Below are 15138 nucleotides of genomic sequence, written 5' to 3'. Positions count from 1 at the left end.
CTTTCAGGCACGGAGTTCCAGACCCCCACCACCCTCTGGGTGAAAAAGTTTTTCCTCACCTCCCCTAATTTTTCTGCCAATCACTTTAAATCTATGCCCCGTCGTCACTGACCTCTCTGCTAAGGTGAATAAGCCCTTCACCTCCACTCTATCCAGGCCCCTCAAAATTTTGTACATTTCCAGGCCCCTCAAAATTTTGTACATTTCAGTCAAATCTCCCCTCAGCCTTCTCTGTTCCAAGAAGAACAACCCCAGCCTATCCAATTTTCCCTCATAGCTGCAATTTTCCAGTCCTGGCAACATGTTTGTAAATATCCCCTGTACCCTCTTTAGTGCAATTACAGCCTTTCTGTAATGAGGTGACCAGAACTGCAAACAGTACTCAGTTGTGGCCTAACCAATGAGTTATACAGTTCGAACATAACCTCCCTGCTTGTATTCTATATCTCAGTTAATAAAGGAAAGGATTCCATATAGCTTCTTAACCACCTTATTGACCTGTCCTGCTACCTTCAGGGATCTGTGGACATTCACTCCAAGGTCCCTTACTTCCTCCACACTTCTTAGTTCTTTCCCATTAATCGTGTATTCCTTTGCCTTGTTTTACCTCCCCAAATGCATCACCTCACACTTCTCCGGGTTGAATTCCATTTGCCACTTTTCTGCCCATTTGGCCAGACCATCAATATCTTCCTGCAGCCTACAGCCATCCTCCTCGCTATTTACCACACGGCCAATCTTTGCATCATCTGCAAACTTCTTAATCATGCCCCCTACATTTACGTCCCAATCGTTAACACATACCACAAAAAGCAGGGGACCCAATACTGAGCCCTGCGGAACGCCACTGGAAACAGCCCTCCAGTCGCTAAAACAGCAGTCAACAATTACCCTTTGTTTCCTGCCACTAAGCCAATTTTGTATCCACCTTTCTGCATTTCCCTGGATCCCATTGGATTTTATTTCATGTGGGACCTTGTCAAAAGCCTTGCTAAAATCCATGTAGCCCACATCAACTCCACTACCCTCATCTATCTTCCTTGTTACTTCCTCAAAAAATTCAATCAAGTTTTTCAAACAAGATATTCCTTTAACAAATCCATGCTGACTATCCCCGATTAATCTGTGTCTATCGAAGTGAGAGTTTATCCTGTGTCTCAGAATAGATTCCAATAATTTGCCCACTACTGAGGTTAGAGTGACTGGCCTGTAATTATTCAGTCTATCCTTCGCTCCCTTTTTAAACAGAGGTACAACGTTAGCAGTTCTCCAAAACCTCCGGCACCACAGCTGTATCCAGTGAGGACTGGAAAAGGATGGTCTGACCCTCTGATCCACTCAACAGAAAAAAAGAGGAAAAAACTGATCAAAATCTATCATTTTATAAATAATGTCATAGGCAATTCAGCCCCTCGAGCCTGCTCTGCCATTCAATTCGATCATGGCTGATCTCATCTCTGCCTCAACTCCACTTTCCTGCCCATTCTCCATAACCCTTCACTAATTAAAAATCTGTCCATCTCCTCCTTAAATTTACTCGATGTCCCGGCATCCCCCCCACTCTGGGGTAGTGAATTCCATAGACTCACGACCCTTTGAGAGAAGTAATTTCTCCTCATCTGTTTTAAATCTGCTACCCCTTATCCTAAAACTATGACCTCTTGTTCTAGATTTCCCCACATGAGGAAACATCCGCTCTATGTCTACTTTGTCAATCCCCTTAATCATATTACACACCTCAGTTAGATCTCCTTTCATTCTTCTAAACTCTAGAGTGTAAAGGCCTAAAGTGCTCAATCTCTCTTCATAAGACAAACCCCTCATCCCTGGAATCAATTTAGTGAACCTCCTCTGAACTGCCTCCAAATGCAACTACATCCCTCAAGCAAGGGGACCAAAGCTGTACGCAATACTCCATGTGCGGTCTCACTAATGCCTTGTACAGTTGCAGCAACACTTCCCTACTTTTATATTCTATTCCTTTAGCAATAAATGCCAAAATTCCATTTGCCTTCCTTATTACCTGTTGTACCTACATACTAGCTTTCTGCGGTTCATGCACGAGGACACCCAGATTCCGCTGCCCCAAAGCATTATGAAATTTCTCTCCATTTAGATAATAATTTGCCTTTCTATTCTTCCGACCAAAGTGGGGAACCTCACATTTATCCACGTTAAACTCCATCTGCCAGATTTTGGCCCATTCACTTAACTTATCCACATCCATTTGTAAATTTCTTATTTCTTTATTGCAACTTACTATCCCACCTATTTTGGCGTCATCTGCAAATTTGGCTATAGTACCTTCTATCCCTGCATCCAAATCATTAATATATATTGTAAATAGTTGGGGCCCAACGACCGAACCCTGTGGCACCCCACTAGTTACATCTTGCCAACCAGAAAAAGACCCTTTTATCCCGACTCTCTGTTTTCTGTTGGTTAGCCAATCCTCTATCCAAGCTAATAAATTGCTCCTAACCCCATGTGAACTTAGCTTGTGTATTCTTGTGTGGCACCTTATCAAATGCCTTTTGGAAGTCCAGATATACTACATCTACAGGATCCCCATTATCCACTTTGCTTGTTACAGCTTCGAAGAACTCTAGCAAATTAGTCAAACACTATTCACCTTTCATAAAACCATGCTGACTCTGATGGATTGAGTTTTGACTTTCTAAATGTTCTGTTATTACTTCCTTCATAATGGATTCTAACAATTTCCCAACGACAGATGTTAAACTAACTGGTCTATAGTTTCCTACTTTCTGCCTCCCTTCCTTTTTGAATAAAGGGCGTTACGTTAGCTTTTTTCCAATCCACTGGAACCTTGCCTGCATCCAGGGAATTTTGGAATATTATAACCAATGGATCCACTATCTCCACTGCCACATCCTTTAGGACACTAGGATGTAGGCCATCAGGCCCTGGTGACTTGTCTGCTTTCAATCCCAATAGTTTGCTCAATACCTTTTCCATAGTGATGATGATTTTACTAAGTTCTTCTCTTTCTATAACCTCTGCATTTCCTGTTACTATTGGAATAGTACTAGTGTCCTCCACCGTGAAAACTGAGGCAAAATACTCGATTTATTGTCTCCGCCATTTCTGTGTTCCCCTCTATTAACTCCAGTCTCATCTTCCAAAGGACCAACATTCACTTTAGCTACTCTCTTACCTTTTATAGAAGCTTACAGAAGCTTTTGCTATCCGTTTTTATATTTTGCGGTGGTTTTCTTGCATAATTTACCTTTGCTCTTTTTATTACTTTTTTTAGTAACCCTTTGTTGATCTTTAAAAAAGTTTCCCAATCTTCCAGCCTGCCACTGGCCTTTGCAATATGGCATGCCTTAGTTTTTGTCTTTGTTATCCTTAACTTCCTTGCTTAGCCATGGATGTTTTTTCCCCCCTCTTCGAATCTTTCTTCCTCTGTGGAATATATTTTAGTTGGGAGGAATTGAATATCTCCTTAAACATCTGCCATTGCTCATAAACTGTCCTACCTTTTAGTTTTCCTGCCCAGTCCAGTAGGGCCAAATCTGTCCTCATGCCTCTGTAATTACCTTTGTTTGTTTAACTCCAGAACGCTAGTGTGGGACTCCAGTTTCTCACCCTCAAACTGAATTTGAAATTCTAGCATGCTATGATCACTCTTCCCTAGAGGATCCTTAACTATGATAAACCTCTATAGTATGTTACCTCAACCTCCTCTGTTCCAAAACAGTCCTAACTTTTTGAACTTTTCTTGATAACTGAAATCCCTCATTCCTGGTCTTTTGGGCCTCCTTATCTCGAGAGACAATGGATACGCGCCTGGAGGTGGTCAGTGGTTTGTGAAGCAGCGCCTGGAGTGGCTATAAAGGCCAATTCTGGAGTGACAGGCTCTGACAGGCTCATTCCTGGTAGCATCCTAGTAAACCTCCTCTGTATCCTTTCTAAAGGTCTCTACGTTTTTCTTGAAGTGTTATGCTCAGAATTGTCCACAATACTCTGGCTGAGGCCTAACCAGGTGAGTTATAGAAAGTTCTATAAGATCTCTTTGTTTTTACATTCTATTCCTCCATTTAGAAGCTCAGGTAACCCATATGCGTTGTTTAAAACTACCATATCAACTTGCCCTGCCACCTTTACGGATTGTGTAAATGGACACCAAGGTCTCTCTGCTCACCTACACTTTTCAAAATAGTGTCCATTATAGTATATTGCTTTGCCATTGAAACCCTCCCAAAGTGCATTACTTTACACTTCTCACATCTGCCATCCTTCTGCCCAATCACCATTCTGAAACCTGTAACTATCCTCATCACTGTCCATTACTTTACAAGAAGTTTTGCATCATCTGCAAACTTTATAATGCTGCTCCCTAAACCCCAGCTTTTATAAACAATTGAGACTGAAGAGTAATAGACCCCAAACTGGAACACCTACTACAAACCACCCCCCAGTCTGAAAAATATCCATTCACCATTAACCTTGGCTTCTCAGTGATGAGTCAATTCATATTCATACTACCACTTCCCTCATAATTCCATGGGCTTTTACTCCCCAAAATCTAGTTCAAGTCCTTCCTTTGCAAAAGTCAACATAACTGTCTTACATTAATTACACTGGCAGTCAAGCAAATATCTTGGTTTTGGAAGACCAAAAAAGCTGGGATTGTTCTCCTTAAAAGGAGAAAAGATTACTGGGGGGTTTCGAGAGAGGAGAAACTGTTCTCACTGGTGGCTGGATTGGTAACCAGAGGACGTAGATTAAATAACTGGCAAAACAAAAAAGAGGGAGACAAAAAGAGGAGCAGAGAGTTGTAACGATCTGGAATGCACTGCCTGAAAGAGTGGTGGAAGCAGATTCAAGGGGGAATTGGATAGTTACATGATAAAGGAAAAAAAGAATTGCAGGTTTATGGAGGAGTGGGACTAATTGGAAAGCTCTTTCAAACAGCTGGCACAGCCATGATGGGCTAAATGACCTCCTTTGGTGCTTAAGATTCTAAGTTCATATTAATGCAACTAACACCTTTTTAGGCTACTTTCTCCCTGAAGGTCACTAACTCCTTCCTGGAGTACTATCATTCTTAAAAATTAAAGAACGAACAAGAGTAGCTCATGAGGCAGAACATGCAAAAGTTTGAGATGGTCCAGTACTGTTTGAGATGGGCGGCACAGTGGCGCAGTGGTTAGCACCGCAGCCTCACAGCTCCAGGGACCCGGGTTCGATTCCGGGTACTGCCTGTGTGGAGTTTGCAAGTTCTCCCTGTGTCTGCGTGGGTTTTCTCCGGGTGCTCCGGTTTCCTCCCACAAGCCAAAAGACTTGCAGGTTAATAGGTAAATTGGCCATTATAAATTGTCACTAGTATAGGTAGGTGGTTGGGAAATATAGGGACAGGTGGGGATATTTGGTAGGAATATGGGATTAGTGTAGGATTAGTATAAATGGGTGTTTGATGTTCGGCACAGACTCGGTGGGCCGAAGGGCCTGTTTCAGTGCTGTATCTCTAATCTACGTTTGCATGTGTATTGTTACCTTCAAGGCAAGTAGGCTTTTATTAATCTCTGCCCCCTCCATTCGCGTTTGTCGATCTGCACTGTTGGTATCAGCACCTCGCTCGTTTCCAGCCAGATCAATAAGGGAAAACTGACCGTAAAGCTTATCATTCCTCCTAAGAATAATCTGGAAGACTGCATGGGACCTGGAGGAGTTGTTATTTGCAGAGGTTTGCCCAGATGTCCTACAAAAACAAAAACAACCTTTAAACTTTTAACCCTATACAAGCAGACAGTAAGCAGATACTATCCATTCCATTAGTTTAGAGGGGATTTAAAGATTTCATTTTCAGAACCCTGAGATTCTTCTTTCACACTTGGTGTTTTAGCTTCTGCTGAATTTTAAAAACACGAGTGCTTGCTGGTGGTACCCCAAACCTGCAACGACATCAGATTTTGCCATCTATCATGGTCCTTTTCATGGGTTCAGGTTCTATTTTTCACACTTGGACATCTAGTGAGACTTTACACCCTCTATCCAATAGTTACCTTGCTTGAATACTTTCAGAACAAAGCAAGCACATATTAGGTGGCGCTTTTAAGTGCATTATGGTCATTCTCATCAAGATTACCCTCAACATATTTTAAACAAGACTAATCTGAGTTTCAATTTTTTTTTAAAAAAACATTGCTGCCAGCCTGGTAAACGACAGATTTAAAGTGACCAGCCATCACTCAAAATAGATTATACATTATAAATTATACCACATCAGAAAGGAAATACTTTACAGTGTAAACACCACAATTTGAAGACAGGTTATTGAACAGCCAGGGACAGCTCAACATACTCCTGTGATACAGGCATGTGCTCAAGAACAATTGCGCAAATACATGGAGAAAATTAAGTCCGTTTCTATACTGGCCATATTTCTAAGGCAAGAGAATCTGGGGGAATAAAAGTGAGGTTTCTTCAAGAAATAGGTGACAAACATTGGTGGTGGGAAAAACGTGGAGTAGTTACCTGTAATTATTCCCCATATCAATATTCATGATCACATCATCTACACAGAAGACGTTCTGTTCCAGGAGCCCTACAATCTGTACCTGTTGTTTATTGTCTTCCATTATACGGAGCTTAGTTTTCTTGTTCAAGAGATCAAATACCTGTAAGAGACTTAGGTCAATCAGTAAGCCAAGTGGATGAATAATATTTGGTTTCACTCACTGTTCAGAACATTACATTTTCAGTTTTCTCTCTCTCGGACCACAGAAACGACCTTTGCTTCACTAGTTTGTGGCATAATTTAGGGGATGGGTGGGTGGGGAAATGATTAGGATTTTAAAAAAAGATAGTAACCTCAACACCTGGAATCTCAGTGGCATGCAGGGCTTGGACAGTAAGGGAAAAAACAACTAAAAAAAAACAAAACGGGAAAAGTCTCTCTCGCTTCCTGATGAAGCCAGCTGTGATTGTAAAGACAACTCCTCTCAGCTGAACGTTTTCTTCATAGTACGCTCGTTAGGTTGGGAGATGGGAAGGGCTGAAATTTCCTTTGAAGTGTGAAAAAAATAGGGAGAGGCAACTACAAAGATAAAAGGTAGACAAATCTTGGCATCCTGTGTGATCCAAAGAAATCCCACTGCGCTGCTCACTTTCCCCATGGTCAAGTGCCATCTTCAGTTTCAAATATATCCATTTCCACCCCCCACCCCCACTCCCCCCTAAAAAATCCCAATGATTGTGAAATCATCAGGATTTTGCTTTGGGTTCCCTTTTTGCAACCATGTCCTTGTGCCATGCTTGAACAGTCCATGTAAAAGAAATTTCTCTGAGCCTCTTTCCTCACTTAAAATTTTAAATTAATGATCCTTCATCATGGACGCTACAACCAGAGAAATAGTTTTTCCCTATTCACTCCAAAATGCTTCATAAATTTTAAAAACTTACCATCATACCATTTTCTCTGCTGTAGTGGAAATAGTCCGGGTATCTCACCTCCTCACAACTTTAGGTTCCCATCCCTGGCATCATTCTAGTGAAGCTCTGCTCTATGCGCTCTTGGCTTTTAGATCTTTAGTTCTGCATCATCACCAATCTTAACTGAATTCCCATACCCCAAAAAACATGAATCCAATCTTTCCCCAGTCCAAGCAACATCCATTAAGTGATACCTGCAACCAACATTCCAACATGCTGCTACTTTTTTTTTTGTATACACTACATCTGATTGTTTAACAAGCCTTTGTATTGAACACCTTCTGAAAATCAATTTACATCACACCTACTACATTATTTACCCAGACAGGATTGTAAGTTAGTCTATACCTGATATTAGACTAACTGTAGCCATTTAATTTATTCTGCTTCTTTCTTGCATAGGCATATTACATTGGCTACTTTCCAGCTCCAACATAAACTGCTTATTTGAAGATTTAAAAAATTGTGGTCACAAAGGTTCTGCTAGCTCCTCCGGCTTCTTTCAGTAGTCTGAGATGCATGCCATCTGGGCATGGTGACTTATCCACCTAGAGTTCTGCTAATTCATTCAGAACTAATTCTTCCTCCATCTCTAAGGCATGTTCCACAACTTTTAGTACAACTACATTCTCACTTCCATCATTTAGTTAAAGGACAAGGGATAACTGGACTTTGGCATCTTGATTGTTCCTAGCATATTAGCCTTACATTATTGGTGAGAAGGTGCAATTACTGCAGGATAAATTTATATAGGCATTTGCCATCATACCATTCTTATGCCGACACTTAGAAATGAGAAAAGTTGACAAAAAAGCAGCATTTTACAGATAGTAAGTGCATAGACAAGTTTAAAATAAAACTGCCATACCTCCTTCTTCCACAACACTCCCTTTTCTGCTGCGCAGCCCTACCTGCAACTATTTTTACATTTGTTAGCCTTTTTCATAATTCCTTTTAAGCTCCTTGCTAACCTCCCGAACGTGTTTTCTATATTTGTGATTTTCATGTAGCTCTGATGTATAATTTTGTTCATTTATACCATTTTATTCATGAAGCGTGAACTTACCTTACCACTATAGATTTCAAAAAAGCTTACGGATACTTTCAGATTAAGATCCTTGTATCGGGGCTGTTCAAGCAGCAAAAACACATCCTGAGCTGTAGAAAAAAAAAATGGAAACCTGATTATTGTCTAACAGGCAAATTAAAAGTTAAGATATTCCACACCAATACAAAAGCAAAATACTGCAGATCCTGGAAATCTGAAAGAAAGACTGAAAATGCAAATGTTCAGGTCAGACAGCATCTGTGGAGAGAGAAAAACAAAGTTAACATTTCAAGTTGATGACCTTGCATCAGAACAGGAATGTTAAGAGATTAACGGGCTTTAAGCAAGTAGAGACACTTATGACTAAAGGAATATTGGTGAAAGGCAAAAGGGAATGGTAATGGGAGAAGCAAAGAAATGAAAAAGATAGGTCTAGAGCAGTTGTATTAAGGAATAGCAGAAACATATCAACAGCTTCTATCCAAAAGAATGTGGTTATGATCTCAACTCGTTGAGTGCAAATGTGGATTCCAGAAGGCTGTAAAATACTTACAATCGAAAGACAAGGTGTTGTTGAGAGCTTGCTTTGAGCGTCATTGGAACAGTACAGGAGGCCAAGGACAGAGAGGTCAGAATGGCAGCGGGGCAGAGAATTAAAACAACAGGTGAGCGGATGCTTGAAGGCGAGCAACAGACAGAGGATTGGATGCCCATGGTGAAAAGGAGACAGGAAAAAGAAACTCGAAACTGTTAAAGTGGTAGACGGCTTTGGAAGAGTTATGAATGTAAATGGGAAGAGACTGGACAAGAGTAGAAAAAACAGTTGAGATACAAAGAAATCAGTTCCATGGGGCAAGAACAGGGCAGTCCTATTTGTGGATCTTGGGAAGGAGGTAGAAGCAGGCTGTGCGGGGTTGGGGAACTATGAGGTTGGAGGGAAGATCCCCAGATAAGATCAGTGGGAAAAGTGAGATCTAGGAAACTATGGTTTGATGTTCAGTGGCGCACTCATGGTCCAGGGAGAGGCAAGAGGTGGCTTTGGAGGGTTGATGTTCAGCCTGTGCCAAAACAACAACAGCGCCACCCTCTCAGTACATTTGATGACAATGTTAGAGCTGGACCAGAGAATGGAGTGCTGCAAGTTCAAAAGAGAGGGAGATTAGACAGTTAATGAGCAGAGTAGAAAAAGAGAGAGATAATCAACAATGATAGCAGTTCCCAAATGAAAAGATCTGGAGGGTAAGAGGCCAGAGGGAGGAGATCAGGTGCAAATGAGAATTCTGGTGATGGCAGAGTCCACTGTGCAGGGGGAAGACTCCTGTCCAAAGAAGTGGGCACAGAGGTGAAGGAAGGAGGGCTCAGCAGTGACAAGCTCATAATTCATTGGAGATGCAAGGTGGTGAAAGTTGAGGACTAACTGCTTGAGGTCAGAGATGGGAAGGCCAGATGGTATAGTGAGTGAAAGCACAGCAGAGGGCAAGATCGGAAGGAGGAATGGGCTCAGAGGAAAGTGAACAGGAACAAGGATCTGGAGGAGTGTTGGTATCCAAGAATTGTTGAAGCTTGCAAAATATATTTCACAACCATTTTTGTCCATTGCTTACTTGCAAAAGCATAGATTCCTTTTGAACAGTCTTGGTTTTTCCCAGAGAAGTCACCACCCATAGTCTGCATGAAAAAAAGAGAAATGAACTTTAAAATAATTTGGTTCTGGACTGTGCGCTCTGCTGAATATCTGAAGTACCAAGGAATACAGTGGCCAATAATTGAAAACATCCTCACAATAGCAGTCACTAATTTATGTAAATGTGTACTCTTTAAATTGCTCACGATACTAAACTTCTTTCTTCCACCACCACCCCCCCGAAACAATTCCCCAACATGTTAAGGGTACCAAAGTTAGTTCTTGGATAACAAAGTTATAAGTTAGAAAATTTGTCAGAGATGGAGTGACAAAGACACGCATTAAGTGAACAAGAATCAGTAATGGTGATAAATCAGTTATACTTCCAGTAGAGATTTTGCACTAAACAAGTAGCTGTAGAGCAAATATCACTAGTTAGAGAACTCTAAATGTATCTGCGCTTACCCTGATACAAGACATGGGCCCTGAGATTCTGACAGGGCTACTGGATCAGAGGTGCAGAGGCACTGCCACCTACCTTGAAGTCATGTGCTGTTATAAATTGTGGGTCAGCTAATTACAAAGTTGCAGAGGCATGCAAGCTGTGCAAATATAGCCTGGGAAAACTCTTGCAAAGACAAGAAATAGCAGCCAAAAAAGGAGAACACATAAAACATGCTGCTGCTGCTTAAAAGGCACAACGGCAGCACTGGAGAAAGTAGGTAACCTGATTGATAAAGACAGTAACCAGATCAGTGAATATCAAATTTAAGAGGAGCCAGACCTGCATGTCTCAAGAGACTGTAGAGGAGACAGTCCGTTTGGGACTGGGTATCGGAGACTCAAAAAGGTGTTACACTTCTTTTTGGGGTGGTGGTGGCAGCGTTGGGGCAATTGACTGTGGAAGTGTTTCATCTCTCTTGCATTTTAGGAAGTTTAAATGGTCTCACCTAGAGCAGCCAAGGTAAGCTATCTAGGATCTTGGATTTTACAAAAAAATAATTATACTGGATAAGCACTATCTTGGAGCATCAGAAAGATGGCAGGGGTCACGGTGGAGTCCAATACCAACCTCTGCCAATTATCAGAAAGATTCAATGCAGTGCATAATGTAGCTGTGGCACTGGATATTTGCGTGTGTTCACCCACCCCAGCAGAAAAGGCCTCCAAAACTAGTCAGAATATCCAAAGTAGATGCTTTGATTGCTATCCTTTCGGCATCAGGGAGCAGAAAGAACAATAGAAATTAGCTTCAAGAGACCTTACAGATAACATTAGCTCTGTCTCCAATGAACCCAAATCCCCTTTCACTCATCAACAGCCATGATCGGCACCTTCACCCCAGCCCCAACAGTACCCTGATCCATCCCACGACAGATGCCTCAAATCACCCCACAGTTTCCTGTTCCCTCCTGCGATTGCCGCTTTCCTTCACTGCTCCCTCCCGCGTGTAACTGATTGCCGTTCCCCACCTCAACGACTGGAGAAGCAGCCAGGAGGGTGGGGAGTGAGCGACGAGACGGGGAGAGAAAGGCAGAATGGAGTGGGAAAGAAAGGCGCGCAAACAGGCACAGGACGGAGTGGGTAAAAGAAGTGGTGATCACAGGATATAGTGTTGTGGGTGCAGGTGTGCGGAAAAACGGAGGCGGCGATCGTGGCCAGAGAGGTGAGGCAACACTGACGTCATTACGTCTGATGCCATTATGTGGTGACGCCGCCGTGTGCATGTGTGGATTCGTACTGGCAAGCTGGCAATGTTCAAATGCACAAATGATGTCAGCGATCGCTCTGCGCATGCTTTGCATTGTCAGGAGACACTCAGTTTAATATAAAAACGTGAACATACATTATGCAACAATCAAGTGCAAAGTATCAGCGGGAGCTCGTACAAATTAAGGAAATAGTAAAAAGTTTAAAAAAAATGTTAAGTGTATAGTGGGTCTGGATTAGTAACCTAGGGAAGCAGAAGTGTGTTACCTTGAACACAATTAGGAGCACAAACAATTTTGCTTAGATCCCTCTAACCCCCAACCCTCAGCTGATGAATCGATACTCCTCCATGTTGAACACCACTTGAAAGAAGCACTGAAGGTGGCAAGGGCACAGAATGTACTCTGGGTGGGGGACTTCAATGTCCATCATCACCAAGAGTGGCTCAGTAGCACCACTACTGACTGAACCCTAAAGGACAAAGCTACTGGACTGGGTCTGCAGCAGGTGGTGAGGGAGCCAACAAGAAGGAAGAAGTGACTTGACCTCGTTCTCACCAATCTACCCATCACAGATGCATCTGTCCAGGACATCAAGGCAGCATTTGACAGTATGGCATAAAGGAGCGCTACCAAAACTGGAGTCAATGGGAATCGGAGACCTAGCACAAAGGAAGATGGCTGTGGTTGTTGAAGGTCAATCATCTCAGTCCCAGGACATCACTGTAGGAGTTCCTCAGGGTAGTGTCCTAGGCCCAACCATCTTGAGCTGCTTCATCAATGACCTACCCTCCATCATAAAGGTCAGAAGTGGGGATGTTCGTTGATGACTGCAGTGTTTAGCACCATTTGCGACTTTTCAGATACTGAAGCAGTCAGTGTCCAGATGCAGCAAGACCTGGACAATATCCAGGCCTGGGCTGATAAGTGGCAAGTAACATTCGTGCCACACAAGTGCTAGGCAATGACCATCTGCAACAAAAGAGAATCTAAACATCTCCCCATGACATTCAATGGCATTACCATTGCTGAATCCCCCATTAATATCCTGGGGGTTACCACTGACCAGAAACTGAACTGGAGCAGCCATATAAATAATGTGGATACAAGAGTAGGTCAGAAGCTGGGAGTTTTGCAGCAAGTAACTCGCCTCCTGACTCCTCAAAACCCGAGTACCATCTACAAAGGCACAAGTCAGGAGTGTGATGGAATACTCTCCACTTGCCTGGATAGGTGCAGCTCCAACAACACTCAAGAAGCTCAACACCATCCAGGACAAAGCAGCCTGCTTGATGGACACCCCACCCACCATCTTCAACATTTACACCCTCCACCACTGACGCATAGCAGCAGCAGTGTGTACCATCTAAAAGATGCACTGCAACACCTCACCAAGGCTTCTTCGACAGTACCTTCCAAACCAATACTTCCATCACTTAGAAGGACAAGGGCAGCAGATGCATGGGAACACCACCACCTGCAAGTTCCCCGCCATCCTGACTTGGAACTATAATCGCCATTCCATCACTGTCACTTGGTCAGAATCCTGGAACTCCCTTCCCATCAGCACTGTGGGTGTACCTACACCACATGAACTGCAGCATTTCAAGATGGCTGTTCACACCACCTTCTCAAGGGCAATTAGGGATGGACGATAAATACTGGCCTAGCCAGCGAAGTCCACATCCCGTGAAAGAATAAAAAAATGCTGCTAATTCGGTTATTTTTATTTCAATGAATTTATACTGTTGTTTTAATTAAGCAACTTTAAGAATTTGTGCATAAATAGATTTCCATGTTAACAGACATTACAAATCAAGAGTAATAGATGTTATAGCAGATAACTGTACAGAAACTTACATGAGTTTTACCACTTCCAGTCTGTCCATAGGCAAAACAGGTAGCCATTCCTCTCTCAAAGATGGTCTGTACTAAAGGCTTTGCTGTGAATCTGATAATAGATCAAAATTTAAAAATGTCACAAAACTCTGCAGCATCCCTTCAATAGCACCCACAATAAAGTTCAAGGGTTTAGCTGCTAAAGAACAAAATGAAGATTTTACTGCAGAACTAAACTATTTAGAAACAGGACCAGATCATTGCATAACTCCATTCTGAAATATTTCTCTATTCTGGTGAAGCATTTGTTTTAGAGATTCACAAATCTGAAAAAGTTAATAGCAAAATAGTTTGTACCACCACAAAATTTTACAACTCACACGAACAGGCCATTTAGCCCAACCAGTCTATGCTGGCACCTATGGTCCATATGAGCATTCCCCACTCCTTTTCATCTCAGTCTATCAATGCATCCTTCTATTCCTTTCTCCTTCATTTTTTCATCCAAATTCCCCTTAAATGCATTTGCTATTCACCTCAACCACTGCATGCAGTAAGAAGTTCCACATTCTCACCACTTTCCTGAATTCTTTATTGGATTTATTAGCGATTAGGTTATATTTATGGCCTCTACTTTTTGACTCTCCCACCGGTGGAAACATCATCGCCACATCTACCCTATCAACCCCTTCATAATTTTAAAGTCATCAGGTCACCTCCCAGTCTTCTCTCTTCTGGAGAGAAAGATCCCTAGCCTTTTCAGACTTTGAGCAGTAAATCTTTTTTGTACTGAGAGGGTACAACTTTTTCCTGTGCTTCTCTATCATTGCTGTAATAAAGATGACTGGAACCACACATAATACTCAAAGGGTGATCTAACCAAGGTTCTATACATAGTTAACTTCTGCTTTTGAATTCTATTCCTCTCAAAATTAACCCCAGTACTTTGTTAACACAATTCTTTCTTTTTTCTTTTGGGCCTCCTTATCTCGAGAGACAATGGATACGCATCTGGAGGTGGTCAGTGGTTTGTGAAGCAGTGCCTGGAGTGGCTATAAAGGCCAATTCTGGAGTGACAGGCTCTTCCACAGGTGCTGCAGAGAAATTTGTTTGTCGGGGCTGTTGCACAGTTGGCTCTCCCCTTGCGCCTCTGTCTTTTTTCCTGCCAACTACTAAGTCTCTTCGACTCGCCACAATTTAGCCCTGTCTTTATGGCTGCCCGCCAGCTCTGGCGAATGCTGGCAACTGACTCCCACGACTTGTGATCAATGTCACACGATTTCATGTCGCGTTTGCAGACGTCTTTATAGCGGAGACATGGACGCCGGTGGGTCTGATACCAGTGTCGAGCTCGCTGTACAATGCGTCTTTGGGGATCCTGCCATCTTCCATGCGGCTCACATGGCCAAGCCATCTCAAGCGCCGCTGACTCAGTAGTGTGTATAAGCTGGGGATGT

The 15138-nt window shown here is 42.5% G+C and overlaps 1 protein-coding gene across 2 annotated transcripts in view; it reads right to left on the bottom strand.

The window, feature by feature from the left end:
• Nucleotides 1-15138, bottom strand: part of kif2c (kinesin family member 2C) — a 104627-nt gene that overhangs the window by 18194 nt on the left and 71295 nt on the right. For both annotated transcript variants that reach the window (XM_068036390.1, XM_068036391.1), the window contains exons 10-14: nt 13703-13793; nt 10114-10177; nt 8528-8619; nt 6505-6647; nt 5524-5728 (exon numbers count right to left, since the gene is read on the bottom strand). In XM_068036390.1, the coding sequence (XP_067892491.1) occupies nt 5524-5728; nt 6505-6647; nt 8528-8619; nt 10114-10177; nt 13703-13793 (595 nt within the window). The remainder of the gene's footprint in view (nt 1-5523; nt 5729-6504; nt 6648-8527; nt 8620-10113; nt 10178-13702; nt 13794-15138) is intronic.

The sequence above is a fragment of the Heterodontus francisci genome, chromosome 8, assembly GCF_036365525.1.
Source record: "Heterodontus francisci isolate sHetFra1 chromosome 8, sHetFra1.hap1, whole genome shotgun sequence".
NCBI lineage: Eukaryota > Metazoa > Chordata > Chondrichthyes > Heterodontiformes > Heterodontidae > Heterodontus > Heterodontus francisci.
This window is presented reverse-complemented; position numbering and strand designations above follow the sequence as displayed.